Below are 17,816 nucleotides of genomic sequence, written 5' to 3' on the forward strand. Positions count from 1 at the left end.
ATGGTGATAACCCCTTGGGGGCAGGCTCTTCGTCCTCCCCCATGACCTAGCACAGCAACTACGAGTGGAGACCTGTAAGATGGAATAATGCTGGGGAAAGACACCTTGGTTTGGAAAATCTATGTGAGGTCACAGCTGTGCTTGAGAGAAAACCCCCCCCCACACACACACTGCCTTCCTCACAGGGGGAGGGCTATGGGACACTCCACCCACGTATCCATCGTCTCATCTGAGCCTCACCTAAGCCCTGTGTTTCTGCCTTTTACAGATTGGGGCTCACGGAGGCAGGTGACTGGTTCAGAATCACAGAGCAGCCATAGGGACCCAGGTCCTCCTGATGTCAATATTTTTGCTTCTACCCTCATGCCACACAGCCTCCTGGAGCAGAGGTCCCTGCTAACTGGTGGCCAGGTCCTCAGGGAAGGCACCTGTTTCCGACATGCAGGAGATGCAGAGACTAGAAACAGCATTGGGAGAAAGCATTAGGGGTGGAGGCTGGGTTCTTGACCTCTGCTACCTGGAGGCCAGTTCCCAAGCAGATCAAAGTTTCTTTGGGGGATGTGTGTATTTCTTAGGGAAAAGGCAGCAGCATGAGCTCACTCCCTGCCAAATGGTTTTACAAAAGCACATGCAGACATGCATCTACACACATGCATGCACATGTACACACACACGCACACACATCCACACCCAGAGCCATCGCAGCACGGCTCCCCAGCACCGTGGCCCTCCCCCAACCAAACCCAGCTCTCCTCCTACCCTATATGTGCAATCTTGTGAAAACTCCACCACTCTTAAGGTTAATAAGGCTCATTTGCTTAAGATAGCACCTGTTTCTATGGTGACTCCTGCCACCCAGAATCTGTTCATCAACTGAGACAAGAAAACAGTGACTTCCACCCTCTTTGAAAGGAAAAAGCTAATTCTTAGCCAAGGGCTTGACAGGGCAGAAGCCCAAGAAGCTCTGGGGTCTGTCCTTTCACCCTATTTAAGTCCTTCCCTGCAGCCTCCCCCCCCCCCCCCACAGCAATCCCCAATTCTTCCAGAGTGTTCTGGACTGTGGTTTCCTCCTCCTCATTTTTCTGGGAAGCAACACAGCCCACTGCTTGGGGGGAGTAAGTGGCGGGGGGTGGGGGGTAGATGGTGGTAGGGGTGATGGTAGTGGTGGCGCGGGGGTGGGGGGTGGGAGCAGTGGTGGGTTGCCCTCTCCTGCCCCTCGGTCTCTGATCTCCCCAAGCTGACTCCACCACGTCTTTCTGGGCTGAGGCTGGCAGGAGAGCACGAGGAACTCCAGGACCTCCCCCTGCCCCATCCCCATCCTATTGATCACTACTCAAGGCCTATTGCTCACCATGCCATGACTGGATCCCTAGAGCCGCCCCCAGCAGGCCTCCTGCCACAGACTTGTCTTCCTCCAGTTGATGTGGCAGGCTGCACCTACCTTCCTCCCAAACCAGAGCTGTGCAGGCCTCACCCTGCTCGCTGGCCCACTCTGGTCCTCTAAGGTCTGCAAGCTGAGGTTTGCAGCACTGTCTTGACACTGGTTCCAGCTGGGGGTTGAAAATTACTAGGGAAGTATGTTCCAAGGCAGGCGTTGCTAATAATAAAGCTGCAGCAAATGATTTACCTTTAACAATAAATTGGAGCACCTTCCATGACCTCCCCTCAATGCCACTCTCTCTGGCACACTGAAGCACTGTTGACTGGGAGGGCAAGCACCCAGGGAGCTACAAGGAACTTGGAGCTTGCTTTACATGTTCAGAGACCCAGGGGGTGTGTGTTGTGCACACGAGCAACGTTTGGCAGAAAAGTTGAAGTCTGCTGATTAGAGGATCAAGGATGGAACTAGACTCTTCAGAGCTGGATGTGATGACCCAAATCTACCTAACCTGCTCATTTGTAGGCAAGATAACAGAAATCCACGGAGGGGCAGACCTGGAGCAGTGTCATCCAGGTAGCAAGTGGCCCAGCACACGGGGCTCCCTATCCCAAGCTTCTTTCAAAGAGTCACACTACTTCCTGCTAAATAGAACCAACTTCTCATGGCCTCCAAGGCCCCTCCACAGCTCTGGCCTCGCTGCCTCTCTGCACTCGCCTCCTAACATGGTGCTCTGCAGGCTGGTGTCAGGCTCTGTTATAAAATCCCAGCAGCTCAGAGCTGGAAGAAGCAGCCTAGAGCCAATTTGCCCAACCTTTTGCCCAATCCCTGGCCTATGGCTTCTTGAACATCTCCAAAGACGACTTACTCATCCCCCTCCTCAAGAGACAGCTTCAAAAGGCCCTATGGTTATAAGCAGCCCCGATGTCTCCCAAAGTTGAGCCTCCTCTCCCAGGGTCTCCCCTGACTTCCAGCCTCATTTCAGTCTCCTACTTGAAATCTCCAGTGGAGATCTAAAGAGCATTTTGGAATTAAGTGTCTGAGACAGAACTTCAGATCCTACTCGCCGCCCCCCCCAACCTTGCCCTCTAAACTGCTCACCTTCTAGTGTTTCCCATCTCAGTAAATGGCATTGCTGTTTGCTCAGACTCCAAATCTAGGTGCCATCCTTGGACCATCCTTCACCCACCATGTCTAATCCACTGACAAGTCCAATAGGCTCATAACCTCAGATAGACCCCAGAGCTATCCTCTCCATGCCCACTGCTGTCAACTTGGTGCAAACCACTCTCATCCCTCCCAAAGGAGTGAAATGGCCTCTTATGGCACCCTGCTGCCACCTGACACAGCAGTCAGACCTATCTTTTAAAGACACAAAGCAGGAATGCCTGGCTGGCTCAGTTGGAGGAGTATGCAACTCTTGATCTCGGGGTTATGGGTTTGAATCCCATGTTGGGTGTAGAGATTACTTAAATAAGTAAGAATTAAAAAGAAAAAAAAGCTGTTTTCATCCTCTTTTTAAAGCCCACCAGTAGTCATGTGCCAAACTCCCTGCCCATGCCTGGGCAATAATTCTCAATCCCATTGTTTTTCCTTCAATTTTCTTTTCTTTTCTTTCTTTCTTTCTTTCTTTTTTCTCTCTTTCTTTCTTTCTTTCTTTCTTTCTTTCTTCCTTTTGTTTTAAATTGTGTTTGGAAAACTCAACATGAGATTTACCCTCTTTTTTATTTTTATTTTTATTTATTTATTTTTTTATAATCTGAATTTTATTTTTTTAATTTTTTATGACAGTCACACACAGAGAGAGAGAAAGGCAGAGACACAGGCAGAGGGAGAAGCAGGCTCCATGCACCGGGAGCCCAACGTGGGATTCGATCCTGGGTCTCCAGGATCGCGCCCCGGGCCAAAGGCAGGCGCCAAACCGCTGGGCCACCCAGGGATCCCTATTTTTATTTTTTAGATTTACCCTCTTAACAAATTTTTCAGTGTACAGTATTAATCTCTAGAACTTACTCATTTTGTGTAACTGAAACTTTATACTCCTTGACTAGCGACTCACATTCCCCACCCCCCCCATGCACATCTGTATCACCTGGGAAATGACAGAAATGGTGCCTAGGCTCTGCTTCCAGGGGTTCTGATTTAGCTGGTCTAGAGCACAGCCTCCCCGGTGATTCTAGCCAGGGACTGGTCAAGGTTAAGACTGGCGGTCCTTCATAGCCTCCCTCCCTGCTCATCTCCTGTACACGTCTCTGATCGTTCTGCTCCTGCTGCACTGGCCTTCTTTCTGTTTGGAACCCACCTAGCCTGTTCCTGTCCAGGACCTTTGCTCTTGCTACTGCCTCTGTCTATGTGCCCTTTTCTCACTGTGCACCTGCCGAATTTCTACTCTGCTAGAAGGTCACCTCCTCTGTGGAGCCCACCCCCTCTCCTCCCAGGTTTCTGGCACTTAACTCCTCCCTGACACTCCCACTCTGTACTGTGTGCAGTCATTGATTTACTCCTCTGCTCCTTTCACCAGGCAGGTTGCTCTCCCCCGGAAGGGATTTGACTTTATAAGCTTTTGATCTGCAGCACCTGAATGAAAACTATTGCCTAACTCGTGCTGAACACATGCTGATGGATGAATGAGTGAATGAATGAATGAGTGAACAGAGGTGGTCTAACTGCTGCAGAAAAAGGGAAATTATAATCTTCAATCATCTAAAAGCCTTTACTTCCATCGATGTGATCTAAGATTATATTCACTTTCTTAATTCCTGCATTATGGTTTGACATTCTATTATTAGCTTAAGATTAGCTTAAAAATTAACTAACACTCCTTTGATCTCTTTTCCTCATGAACTCCTGCTATGCCTGATCTTCCACATTTTGTACTTGTGTAGTTGATTTAGAACCTAAATATAGAACTTTAGATTAACCCCTATTGAACTTAAATCTTTCAACACAGGCCCATCCTTCCAATTTGCTAAAATTAACTGTCTTGTGTCAGTCATCATACCAGCAATTAGTTGAAACTTTGTGTGATCTACAAATCTGGGGAGCATGCTCTCTATAAAGATATCAAACAAGGTGGGGCCCATGTAAGTGTTCCGTGGTGTGTCACCAGGGACCACCCTGGCGATTGACATTAATTAGTCAACACTCTTCAGGTACTCTTAATAAGCCACAAACCCACCTAACACTATAGTCATTGAAGCCCTATTTCTCTTCCTTGCCAACAGGGTTACCAAGATTGACTTGGTCTAATACCTTGGTCACTCAAACTGTACAGTGGACCTCCTCCTGGTCCACTAGATCAGTGCTTTTTATCAACAAAGAACTCTGAGTGAGGAGGTGTGACTTGTTTTTAGTGAACCTATGCTGACTCCCAATGTTCACTGTTTTCTATGTTGCCTCACACCATCTGTTTATCAAATTCTTATTGAATTTTGATGTGGATTGATAGCACACCAGCCTAAATTCAGGAATTTACATTTTCCTATCCTGTTTCTGGAAATGACTTTGTGATCTTAAATCTAAGTTCTTTCTGGACTTTGAAGGTCTTTACTCATGAGATATCAACTCATGCAGGACAAATGTTTGCAGATTGCAGCAAGGCTTCCTAGGGAGAGAGGACAGAGCAAGCATGGTCCCTAGAGGCTGGAGACACCGAGAAGGTGTGAGATTCCACAATCAGGTCAGCAGGAACACCATGCGGTGAGGGGTGGGGTGGGGGTGGGTAAGGCAGGCAGGGGCCAGAGCCTCAGAGGCCTTGAATAACACACCGACCAGATAAGACTCTCCTGAGATACTGAAGAGTTCACTAAACACTTCAACTAGGGAAGTAACATGATCATATTTTGATTTTAGAAAAATAGATACTTTTGGAGGGGTTGGTGTTGTAGGAGGGGGATCAGTTAGTAGACTTTTGCAATAATAATCTAGGGAGGAGTGATAAGGGCTTTAATTAACTCAGCCATCTTAGCTTTTATGTTTATGTTTATAATTTTTCTTTATTCCTACCCCAATTCAAATGTCTGAGCATTTAGTTATCCTGCTGCATTCCCAGAATGCAGCCTCTGGTATCCTCTGACTTTTCCAGGCCTGCTCATAATTCAAAGCCCAGCTCAACTTCTGTCTCCACTGTGAAATTATCATATCCATCCTCCTCCTACCCAACCACTATCCATCCACCCATCCATCCAGTCTTCCTTCCTTCATTCTCTTATTCATTCCTTCATGCCTCCATTAATTGATTGAACCAACATTTACTAAGGGTCTGCTATGTTCAGGGCACCATGCTAAGTGCTGGGGATATAATAAGATACAATTCTATTCTCTAGGAACTCATGGTCTAGTCAGGAAAAGAGACCCATAAATAATAACAAAGCAAAGAAGGACAAAGCTGAAGGGAACACGAGCTGAGCTTTGAAGGAGTGGCTGCCTCACTGCAAGGGGGAAAGTCTGCACTTTCATAGCCACCTGAGTCTCAAGAGCCCAGTTAAAGTTGACACTATACCCCTCGAGTACTCCTATTTCCTATATGTTAGCCTTGTCCTTCCAACTAAGTAACTGAAAAAAAATCACATTTTAAATTCTTCCAACACTTATTTATCAAAAACCTATGTGTCTCTCTGTCAATCAACTATTAATATTATTTAACAGCCACAGTGCTGAGTACAGTGCAGGTTAAGTAGCTGGTTCCAACACTTCACTGTTAAATCCTATGCCTGCATTGCCATTTACCCTTAAGTTCTTTTTAAACTGGTAACCATGCAGATAGCTCATTCTTGCCCTACCTCTTGGGAGCGACGTCCACCTCTGACTTTCTGAGCTTCCTGCGGAGGACTTAGGGTGCTAGTATGTGTAAGCAGGAGAGAGCCAGCCCATAAACAGCACCTACTAAGTGGCCGATGCTGTGTTGCCAGTGTGCTACATATTTTATCTCACTGAGTCTTCACAGTGTACCTGCAAGGTTGACATGAGTGTCCTCTTTTACAGATGAGGGGACAGACTCAGGCATGTAAATAATTTGCTTCATGGTAAGTGAGAAGATCTACCTCCTAGGCGTGTGCTGCACTCCAAGGCCAGGGCTGTGCTCAGGCTGAGATAGGTGTGGCCAAGGGTAGAGGGCCAGGAACCTCAAACTGTACCACTCACACCGGGGCCCTTAGCAGCCACACCTGGCACTCATGTAAGCTGTCGCATGGGCCAGGCCTGATAGTGGGTGTAGCGCCTACCTCAACTCTGGAGAGGCAATCTGGTATCATGATCACATGTCTAGGCTCTGGATTCAAATCCCAATCAGCCACTTGGTATCTGTGAGGCCTTCTTTTTCTTGTCTTTGTTACCTTCCTCTTAGGACTTCTGTGAAGACTTAATGAGATATTTATGTAAAGCACAATGCCCAAAACCACATGCTAAGTGAGCAAGTGTTGTTTCTTATTTTCTTTTCTTTTCTCCTCTTCTCTTTTCTTTTTTCTTTCTATTCTTCTTTCTTTATGTTTTTTTGTTGAGTGAGAGAAAGCGTGAGCTGCAGGGGTGCAGGTGGAGGGTGGGGGCAGAGGGAGAAGGTGAGCGAGAATCTTAAGCAGGCTCCATACCCAGCACAAAGCCCGACACAGGGCTCAATCTCACGACCCTAAGATCATGACCTGAGCAGAAACCCAGAGCTGGAGGCTTAAACTGCCTGAGCCACCCAGGCACCCCCCTTCCTTATTTAATTATTACTGCTATTGTTAATATGTTACATGAATGTGAGCCATAAGAAGAGTGTTTCTAGCCAGGAGAGGACATACGCAAGTGGCAACACCTAACAAGTCACCTGCTCCTTCTGGCCTTCCATGCCTGGGGGGGGAGGGGAGCGGATTCCCTGGGTCACCCATGAATAGGTACTTCCAGTGATGAGAAACTCCCTCCTCTGTGGAGTATACGCTTAGTTCTTAGGCAGTTCAAATTCTTAGAAAATTCTTTCCTCTAATGCAGCCAAAATTTACTTCTATGTAAATGTCACCCATTGGTTCTAACTCTGCCCAGCGGAGCCCAGCAGGATTACCCTTGTTTTCCAATTAGATTTCTTCAAAAAAATTTTTAAAGATTTTATTATTTATTTATTCATGAGAGACACAGATAGAGAAAAAGAGAGAGGCAGAGACACAGGCAGAGGGAGAAGCAGGCTCCACGCAGAGAGCCCAATGCGGGACTCGATCCCAGGTCTCTAGGATCATACCCTGGATTGTAGGTGGCACTAAACCGCTGAGCCACTGGGGCTGCCCAATTTCTTCAAATCTTTAATAAAATCGTCAAGGAATGTTTAAAGGCCGTCTTATGTCTCCCTTTCCTCCCAGCAGGCTAACCATCCCTACCTCTCTCAGTCCCTGTCCACCTGATGTCGCTTCTGCACAGCCTCGCCCTTCTGGTGGCTCTCCTCATGCTGCTCACTGGCTTTCTTAAAATACCGCAGCCAGAGCAGAAGACACTCTTCGAGGTGTGGTATGAACAGTGCGCACTAATAGAACCTTCCCGAAATCGAGGAGGGGTCCCTCGAATATGCCGCTACCCGTCCCTCTTTGTCTCTTCCTAAGGGCTTGCGCTCAGGACCAAGGCCCGTGGACAGTGGCAAGTGCAGGGTCCTCACGCCGGGCCAGGGTGTCTGTCTCAGTGCGACCCATGTTACAGCGTGGCTGTGAAGGGGAGTCATCCTGTGTCCCCATCAGAGCCCGGTTCAGAATTGGGTGGGCAAGACGATGCTGTTCCTTTGGGGGGGGGGCATCCACGGGTGTGTGTAAGGGAAGTGTATGTGTGAGTGCATGCGTGCGTGAGTGTGTGTGTGACAGGGTTGAGGGGAGGCGGGGGGGGGGGAGAAAGAGAGAGAGAGAGAGAGAGAATTTTCTTTCTGATCCAGGAATTCTCCTGGATGGCAGAAATGGTTTCCATAACGACTTTCTGATATAAACATATTTGATAAAAATAAGTTAACAGTGGAGCTGTGGTGGAGCACAGACTCTCGGAGTGCTGAGAGAGAGGGAGAGAGAGAGGGAGAGAGAGAGAGCGCGCACGAGCTCTTCGAAGAACAGCACTTTCCTTTTTTTCCCCACCCTCCCGGTCAGCCTCCCTATACATAGTTTCCATAAACCAAGTAAAAGGCTTTGTTGACCATATTCCCATAGAGACTGGGCCCTTTCCTGCTTGTACACATTATATTCATTCTCTCTCTCTCTCTCTCTCTCTCTCTCTCTCTCCTTAGTTACCTGAAGCACTACAGCATGTATGGGATAATATGATAAATTCATTTCCAATTCACTGCATTATCCCTTGAATATTTTAATGACTCATTGAATGGAGTAAAAAAAGCTATTTCAAATGAACAATTATGCTGCATTAGTCTGAGGGCTGATTATATTTAAACACTGCTCACATGGATAACAGGACACAGCGACCTCAGCATACGAGAGCTAATTTGGCTCTTATCTCCAAATAATTTTACACCGCAAATTACCATGAAAACCTAAAGGGCTTTAAAAACATTCATCAAAAGATAATATTCCACTTTGTAGCAACATTTTATTTAAATTATTTTGAATGGGAACGAAGGCATCTCTGGGGTAGGACAATGACAGCAAGGTGGGGACTGTGAATGATAAGGAAATGGCGAGCGGGTGCTGGCTTGTGTTAAAAATACAGATGGAAAGTGTCTGGGAAGATGTGCAGTCCTGGATGGGGGTGGGGGGGAAGCACACTGCAGGCCTGATGGGCGCTGGCAGCCCTGGCTGCGGTCTGCTTCAAGCGTGCACAGGGCAATTCCCAAAGGCTCAATGAGGGGGACCCCCCCGACCACCCCACCCCAACTACTACTACCTCCAGGAAAGCAGGTTCTGGTCAGGTCAGGTCCTCCAGGCTAGGCCTCAACCCACCTGGACTTGAAAGGCAAAAGGATGAGCTCTTTTTACTGCAAGGTTTGTGTCATTGTCTAGGATTCTTACTTTGCAAAGCATGAGTCCAAGAGCTAATTGAAGTTGCTCAATTCTAAGTGGCTGCTCCAAGTTGGGGGTTGTATGGGAGAGAATCACATTTACCAAGTCCCTACTATTCTGTTCAATGTCAGGCACCTTAATGTCCTTGAATGCTGGGAAAGAGATATTCTTTTTTTTTTTTTTTTTGGAAAGAGATATTCTTATCATGCCCATTTTCATGATGAAGAAACAGAGGCTCAGGAATTCCCATCTGGAAGAGCCAGAGCCTGGAGCCATCCCCGGTTCACCTGACCCGAAAGTACAGGCCTGGTCCCTGCCCTTTCAGGGTGTCTTTGTACAAGTCTGCTTTATAACCAGAGCCCCCCTGCATTGTCCCCATCACCAGATGTTCTTTATGGTTTGTAGATATTTAGGGAGCATAAGCCAGGCCTTGCTGGTGTTCACTACTTAAATTAATGGACCCTCACAGTACAGGGCAAAGCATGCAAGGACAAGTGGACAAATAGCAGAAAAACTAAAAATACAGGTCTAGGGGATCCCTGGGTGGCGCAGCGGTTTAGCGCCTGCCTTTGACTCAGGGCGTGATCCTGGATACCCGGGATCGAATCCCACGTCGGGCTCCCGGTGCATGGAGCCTGCTTCTCCCTCTGCCTATGTCTCTGCCTCTCTCTCTATCATAAATAAATAAAAATTAAAAAAAAATACAGGTCTAAATAAAGAAATTAATTAATCCCATTTCCTTGGTTTGATCTCTTCTTCTGAACTTAAGGTCCTGATAAAGACTGTTAATTCTTCCGTTTATTATCATTAGCATGCTACTGAGCATAGATGTTGGAATTGGAATATATATATATATGTTGCATAATATATGCAATATCAGGATATATATAATATTCCAGTACTGCACACACACACATATACACACACACAGTGTATTTAAATTTCTACAGGATCTGCTGCTCAATTGGTTAGGAACACGATAAATTTGCCAGTTTTCTAAAGAGCCTCTCTCTAGAAAGGTTTTCCCTCTTTGCATATGTAATTTCCTTTTCCTGTCACAACCCTGAAGTGGAAGGATTTGTGTCAGTTTTACAGACAAGAAGCCACAGTCTCAGAGAGGTCAAGTAACTTTCCTGAGATCGCTCAGCAGTGGGACCACCTACTCAAGTAGAAGTGTCCTGACGTGTGCTAATTGCGTAATTGAAAAGTAAAGAGCTAAAATCCTTGCCCGTTTATTTGGTTTCCCATTTATTTACCTAACACACTTAGGGGTCCTTTAAAAAAAACAGCCTCTCGTTATGGAAAAATTCAATCCTTATAGAAAAGTCAGCAGAATAATGGACTCTTAGAGGTCCTTTTAATTCCACCCAGAATCGGTTGCGCTTACAGCTGCCAAAGGTTGAGGGCACTGAATGAAAGGGAAACATGAACTTGCCGTTTCGCTTTTCTTTCTTAAAACAAAAAAGATATTCAGGGCAAATTTTAGAATCATTGACGGTTTCTAGGAAGATTTTCTTTTTTGGAAGAAAAAAGGTACTCTTGTCTCCTTAATTGTTCTCAGTGTTCTTTGTCACCAGTCATGATATTCTTTGTGGAAGGTATTAATATACCATCTTCCTGTGTTCAATATTCCCATTAACAATAAAAAGTCTAATGAAAATATCTGCATGAAAAGCTCTGAGCACTAATTTCAGAGACAAATAGAGGATGAACCAATAAGCTTTTCTTCTGAAATGAATGATGCAGATTAATTGATAGCTTAATTAGGCTTTAGCACAAAGATTATTAGTTAGATTGAATCAGAACTGAAAAACATCTTCAAGAAAAAGCTGGGGACATGGCCCTGAGAGGAGAGAGATGTTAGGTGTCAACGCTCTGTTCAAAATCTCTTTTGTTCAGTGAGAGAGTTCTCAAAGAGGGGGTGGAGGACAGCATGCTTTCTAGCAGCCCCTGCCTGTGGTGGTCTGGCCAGCCTTGGGGACCCACACCTGGTGCTGCCTCTGAGCTGATGGGAACCCATCGCTGTGGGAAGTTCTATCCTGCAAGAGCCCCTGGTGCCCCTGTAACCTCCTCCCTGTGCTGTAGCCTCCTTCCTCTGCTTCACTAGAGCAGAAGCCCATGGAAGGCAAAGACTTGCCCTGCTATGCACGCATCTGTAACCGCAGGGCCAGGGTCACGCCTGACTTCGTAACAAAAAAGATAATGTTACGGCAAAATAATGTTATACAAGCTTCCTATGTGCTCTGGGTACTGTCCTAAGCACTTTACTTAAAAGAGCTCATTTGAACTTGATGACAACGGTGTGAGGCAGGGACTACAGATAGGCCCACTTTTCAAGTGAGCATATCGGGACGTGGGGTGTTTCTTGCCCCTCAAGATCACATAGCGATACTGGTGGATTTAGATTTGAACCCAGTAGGTTGGCTCCAGAGTTCTTGTGTTTATGTTTGCAAACAATGATCAATCCATATAGGTTGAATTCAGTGAACAAAAGTAGCATGAATGCCCGGTTCCTACTGAGGGACTTCTCTCCTGTTTTTGTACAAGTGGCCCAGAGATCTAGAGCTTTATCCCACTCTACAGTAGACTCTTGTCAGCCTCTCTTTGGGGTCAGGGGGATGCAGATGTTCCCTGTATTCCTAAGAACTGATTGCTGTTTCAACCTGAGCAGATGGCCCCCAGATTGTCCTTACTGAGGGGCTCCCACGGCCGCAGCCCCACCCACCACCCAATTAGGCCTGGGTCCCTAACATCAAGACCAGTCTGGCTTCCACCTGGTCATTGTGAATCACAGGGAATCCTTACTCTACATTTGCTGTACCTTACTGCTGAGGCCATTTACTGCTGAGGGTAATGATACTATGTAGGGTTTACTTTTAACCTAACGTATTAAGTGTTAAAATTACTGGAGGGTTCAAAATGCCTACCAGGTGTATTTGACTTCCCAAGGTAGCATTCCCTGAGCAGGTTCCCTGGAAGCATCTATCCATAGGAGGGAATCAGAAAGAGAGCCCTGGAATGGCAGGGGAACCACAGAGATTTTTTTCCATCTTACAGAGAGGGCACAGTGGGATGCCTCTTGCCACCCTGGAGTTGCTGGGAGAAATGTGGTGTGAACCAGACCACGTGGCATGGCAGGAAGGGTGTGTGGTTTGGAGCTGGGGGGCTGGAAATGAAGCCCCAACCTCTAGGACCCACTAGATGAGAGATTGCATCACCCAATCTCTCCAGACTTGCTTTCCCACCTACAAAATGGGGATAATGTCTAGTTCACTAAGCGATTGCAGGGATCCAAAGGAAGTGTCAGAAGTGACTGTCACTTGAAAACTGCTCCACAGATGCGTGATGACAGTAGCAACCAAGGTATTCTGACTCTGAGCTCCATGGTCTTCCTTCAATTGGCTCACCTCCCTTCTCTCGGAAGTGGTGCCTGGGAATCTGCATTTTAACACGTTTACCAGCAGATTGGAACGTGCTCTACTGTCTGAGACCCGCTCAGCCACGGCTAACGCCAACACAAAGGAAGTGCTTCTGGTTTGATGAAAGCCTCCCCTTTTTTGGCCTGAGACCTAAACGAGCCTGGTTTTTATACTGGTCATGCAGCTGGAGGGATCTGGGGGCTGGAGGGCAGGCTGAGTGGATATAGCTGAGGAGAGCTGCTGCTTCCTGCTGGACCCTGGATCAGAGAAAGTGGGTGAAAATGTGTCTGAAACCCAAGCTTCCTCCGGTCTGAGCGGGAAGGCTGAGGGCCACAGCCGGGCAGGTGGCCCTGGTAAGCTCTGCGGCTTAGCAGTCTTGCCGGACAGCTGCCACCTGCCACCTGCTCTGTCCAGCTGGGCTGCTGAGAACCCATGACTGTGTCACCATGCGTCTGTAACAGAACTGTCCTGAGTGCATCCTGGGGTGAGGGGAGTGCGGCGGGGCGGGAGGGGAGAGGGGGCTTCAGGCTTGGAAGAGAGGCAGCCTCATTGCCCCCAAGGTGCCCTCGATGCTGAAATTACTCCATCCACCACAGGTCCTGAAATCTGCCTCAGAACTGCCCAGTAGAACCCTCTTCTGGACAGCCTGGTGTGTGAGGCTGTGCACTATCCCTGCACTATCCCTGCACTATTCACTACACAGGTGCACTACACAGGGAGCGATACTCCTTTCTTGAGAGCTTCTCCCCCTTGTAACTGCCAGGGAATGCCAAGCACAGGAAACGGCAAGGCTCTAGACTGGGGCAGGAGCCAGTATCTTTCCTTTTCATGCCCTCGGCAACTCTCCCTTCCCTAATGGCATGAAAATCCCCCAGCTCTGCCCCTCTGCATGTTGCTGGTATTTTCAAGGCTCTTTACCAGGCTGAGGGCTGCTTGGTCAGGAGAGTGTGTTGAAGCAACACTCTTGCTCTCCCTCAGGCACTGTCCAAGAAGCCACTGCTGGAAGTCTCCCTGGAAGAGTCCCCTTCCAAGCTCAGCACTGCCTCTGAGGATGGGGTGTCTACCTGAGCATCCTGTGAAGGGCCTGTGGTCACAGGGCAAGGGCTGGATGACAGGATAGCTTCCTCTCCAAAACCTCCACTCTAGGAGCTGTGAGAGCCCCTGCCTTGCTCAGGAGAATCAATGGCTAGTTCACACTATATCTTTTCCTCTGGCCCATAGTAGTAGAAGGAAAAACACAAACCCCTTACATTTGCAGCACTATGTTTTCCAAAGTCCTCTCAGGATGCTCTCTCATCCTTGGATTATCATGATAACTACATAGAGGAGGTGACACGGTTCCTATCTTATAGATAAACATGAAACGCCCAGAGGGACTCCAAGGGACTTAATGGTGATCATTGATTTGGGAACCAGCCAAACCTAGATCCAGATTTAATCTTTCTAGTTCTGGATTCCCACTGTCTCACGGCTTGAGGCCTTTGCACACTATGAGAAGGCCATCCGTGAGCTCTCTAGGCACAGATGCGTGGATGGCTGAAGCTAGCAAGCATGGATTTTCCCAAAGTGTGCTGCCAGGCACTCGTGAACAAAAGATTAAAGAGTCACATGAGGTTGGAAAATAAATGCGTATTATATAGTGCACATTAGAATATTAAAAGCTCTAAAACACACCTCGTTGAGGAATGGGATTGATACGGTGCAACCTGAAGTCTCCAAAACTTGTTTGGGAATAGAACCTTTTTCCTTCCCCTACATAATGCCTGTTAACACGGCACACCAGATTTCTGTTCCTCAGACCTGCTCCAGAAGGAATGAGCCAGGCTCCTTCACAGTTATGCAATGGTAAAGGAACACAGATGAGGGGAGGCCACTCGTTTCTGTACAAAGCAAAGGAAATTTCCATGCCTCCCAATGCCCCTTGGCCCATCAGGAAGAGGAGCTCCTGCAGGACTCCTTCTGGCCAGGTCTGTGACCTGGACTGCAGAGAATCACCCTCATGCTTCCAAATCTAAGCCTCTAATTATGGAATGCTGGAGCCAATTGTTAAATTTCCAGAAAATTTGTGAGTTAATTGTTAAAATATCAGGAACTCGAAACTGGCCATGGTGGAAGTATTTACACTACAGAAATCAGCAAACATGACAAATTGGGGATCTCCCCATCTGGTTAATCCTGAGAGCCCGTTTACCTGTGCACAACTGATCTGGATGTTTTTCGAAATTGTTAGAAAACTTGGAAAGGGCTGTGACACCTGGCGGGGGGTTGGGGGGTGCGCCGCAACCTGACATAGAAGTCCTTGCTCTTCAGAATCCCCAGCCCTCCTGCCTGGGAGCCGAGAACTGCACGGAACGGTAATCTCCCAGCTATAACCCCAAATGAATCAGAAAGTGCCTTCTGGCCTTTTTACCTTGATATCAGTTACCAGCCAGTGTCTCCAGAATTGAGCTTTGGGAGAAGATCTGCTTGGGGCATCTGGATCCACCATCACCAGGATGTAGGTTGCGCCCTGTAACACATTCACCAAAAAGAAATGTAGCATTGGAGTTCGAATTCTGACAGGAAAACTGCAAGGTGCTGGGTCTCCTTTTTTCTCTATTGCAGCTGAGAGTGGCTGACCAACCTTTATGGCTTTCTACCCAAGTCCATCTTTGTTCTGGTGACATTCCTCTTGTGTCATGTGTTTACTCTCAGAGAAATGAAGTTTATTAAGTAGACAGCTGAAAAGCTTGGCTTTCCCTTTATGAAGAAGAATAAATTAGGGGCACCTGGGTGACTTAGTTGTTGAGCACCTGCCTTCGGCTCAGGTCATTATCCCGGGGTCCTAAGATCAAGTCCTGCAACAGGCTCCTCACAGGGGGCCTGTTTCTCCCTCTATGTCTCTGCCTATATCTCTGTATCTCTTATGAATAAATAAATAAAATCTTAAAAAAAGAATAAATCAAACAAGTATATTTACTAAGCATCATGCTAGGTGCTCTGATGGAAACAAAGAAATTTAAAACAGGGCTTCTGCTCACAAGAAGTTCACACTACAGTTGGAGCAACTTATCTGTCAGTTTGGTAGACACAGGAGAACTTAGTCTGTGTCAGGAACTCTACCAGTTGCAAGGCATACCAGGATTCATTCATCCCTTCTGCAAGCATTTACTGAACACCTACTATGTGCCAGAAATCGTTCTATAGGCTAGGCATCCAACAGAGAACAAGACAGTGTGAGCCTTACTTTCAGGAAGTTTTTTATTCAAGGGAGGAGACAGAGTTAAAAAAAACTCAACAGGGATCCCTGGGTGGCGCAGCGGTTTGGCGCCTGCCTTTGGCCCAGGGCGCGATCCTGGAGACCCGGGATCGAATCCCATGTCGGGCTCCCGGTGCATGGAGCCTGCTTCTCCCTCTGCCTGTGTCTCTGCCTCTCTCTCTCTCTCTCTGTGACTATCATAAAAAATTAAAAAAAAAAAAAACTCAACAAACAACCCAAACCATAAGGAAATGTCCAATTGAGACTAGCACTGTGATTAAAACAAAACAGGGTTGTGCAGGCGGGAGCAAACAATATGAGAGGAGGAAACAGCCAGTACAGAGGCCTTCAGGTGGGAAGGAGTGAGGGCTGGGAACAGAAAGAATATCATGTGACTAGGGATGAGCAAGGGGGAGGATGGACAAGGCAGGGTCAGAGATCTGGGTGGGAGCCAGGCCACAGAAGGCTTTGTGGTGGGCCTTGGTAGGGTCAGGAGGAGGGTTTTATTTTTTCTGTTCCTCCAACCCTCACTCCTTCCCACCTGAAGGCCTCTGTACTGGCTGTTTCCTCCTCTCATATTGTTTGCTGCCTCCTGAGCAAGGAGGTGAGGGGAACACCTAAAGAACAGGTATCATGAAAGCCAAGCCAGAAAGTGTTTTGAAAAGGAGGAGGTGGGTCAACTATGTTGAATTCTGGTGAACGGTAGAGTGAGAGGAGGACACAGATGTGACAGTGTGATTGGACAACTTGAGGACACTGTTAACTTGGCAAGACCAGTTTTAGTGGAGTAGAAAGGACTGAGGTTTGTTTGGAATAGGTGGAGGTAAGACAGGAGATGAGGAATTGGATATTTTGTAAAGATGATAAAAGAAATTTTAGTGTGGCGGTCAGCTGAGACATGGAGTGGCTGTTACTAGATGGGAAGGAAGAGTCAAGAGATCTTTAAACAATTTTTTTTATTATACTTTTAAGAGATAGATGACAGTCCTATCTGCAGGCCAGTGGAAATGATCCAGTAGAAAGGGAGATATAAGTGACAGAGAGGAGAAAGGGGACCGTGGCAAGAGCCAAGACTGAAAAAAGGATGGAGACAGGATCCAGACCAAAAGTGGAGGGACCAGCCTCTGGTGGAGGCAGAGGATACAGGTTCAGATGCACGGAATTGGAGAATGTGATGATGAGGAATGAGGAAACTCCTATTTTCTCAGCGAATTAGAGGCAAGGTCATTAAGGGAAGATGGGTTATAGGAAGTTTGGGGACCAAGAAGAAGATGTGAAATAGTCATTTTGGAAAGTGAGAAATTGAATATACCATAGGTTTGTAGTAAGGTTCCTAGGTAATACTACATTCCACATTTGTGTGCTTTTAACTCTTCAGGCGCAATCGTGAAATAAATGGTAGCTGGGTTTCACTCGGATAGGGACTCAAGCTGGTCAGTATGCTGGATGAGAAAGAGTGGGAGAGTATGATATTAATAAGGTAAGTAGAGAAGAGACTGGGCTCCCCTTCATCTGAAGGGGATGTAGCTGTGGAACAATGTGCGAGGGTCTGCATGTTTACCAAGTGCTATAGGGACACAGAGAATGGAGCCTATACCTCTCTATCTTGGAATCCAGGCAGCCTTCACAGCGTTGTCTTTTGAACTTGATCTTGAAGAATGAGCGGGGTCAGGAAAACAACTCTGTAGGCAAAGGGAAGGGTCTGTGCAAAGGAATGGGGCTCTTTGGGGAATGGCAAGAATCTTGGTGTGCTGGGACAAGGGACGTCTGTCTAGATGAAGCTGAAAGGGACTTGATAATAGAGAGCATTTCATGCTCTCTAATTC

At 47.1% G+C, this 17,816-nt stretch overlaps 1 protein-coding gene across 6 annotated transcripts in view; it reads right to left on the reverse strand.

Annotated features, from left to right (window-relative positions):
* The window catches only part of PEBP4 (phosphatidylethanolamine binding protein 4), a 248,843-nt gene that overhangs the window by 82,048 nt on the left and 148,979 nt on the right, over positions 1 to 17,816 (reverse strand). For 5 of the 6 annotated variants that reach the window (XM_026007924.2, XM_072719494.1, XM_026007926.2 and 2 more), the window contains exon 4: positions 15,163 to 15,261. The exons of the other annotated variant lie outside the window; for it this stretch is intronic. In XM_026007924.2, coding sequence (XP_025863709.1) covers positions 15,163 to 15,261 — 99 coding nt within the window. The remainder of the gene's footprint in view (positions 1 to 15,162; positions 15,262 to 17,816) is intronic. 6 annotated transcript variants of the gene reach the window in all.

This window comes from Vulpes vulpes, chromosome 9 (genome assembly GCF_048418805.1).
Source record: "Vulpes vulpes isolate BD-2025 chromosome 9, VulVul3, whole genome shotgun sequence".
Classification (NCBI taxonomy): Eukaryota; Metazoa; Chordata; class Mammalia; order Carnivora; family Canidae; genus Vulpes; species Vulpes vulpes.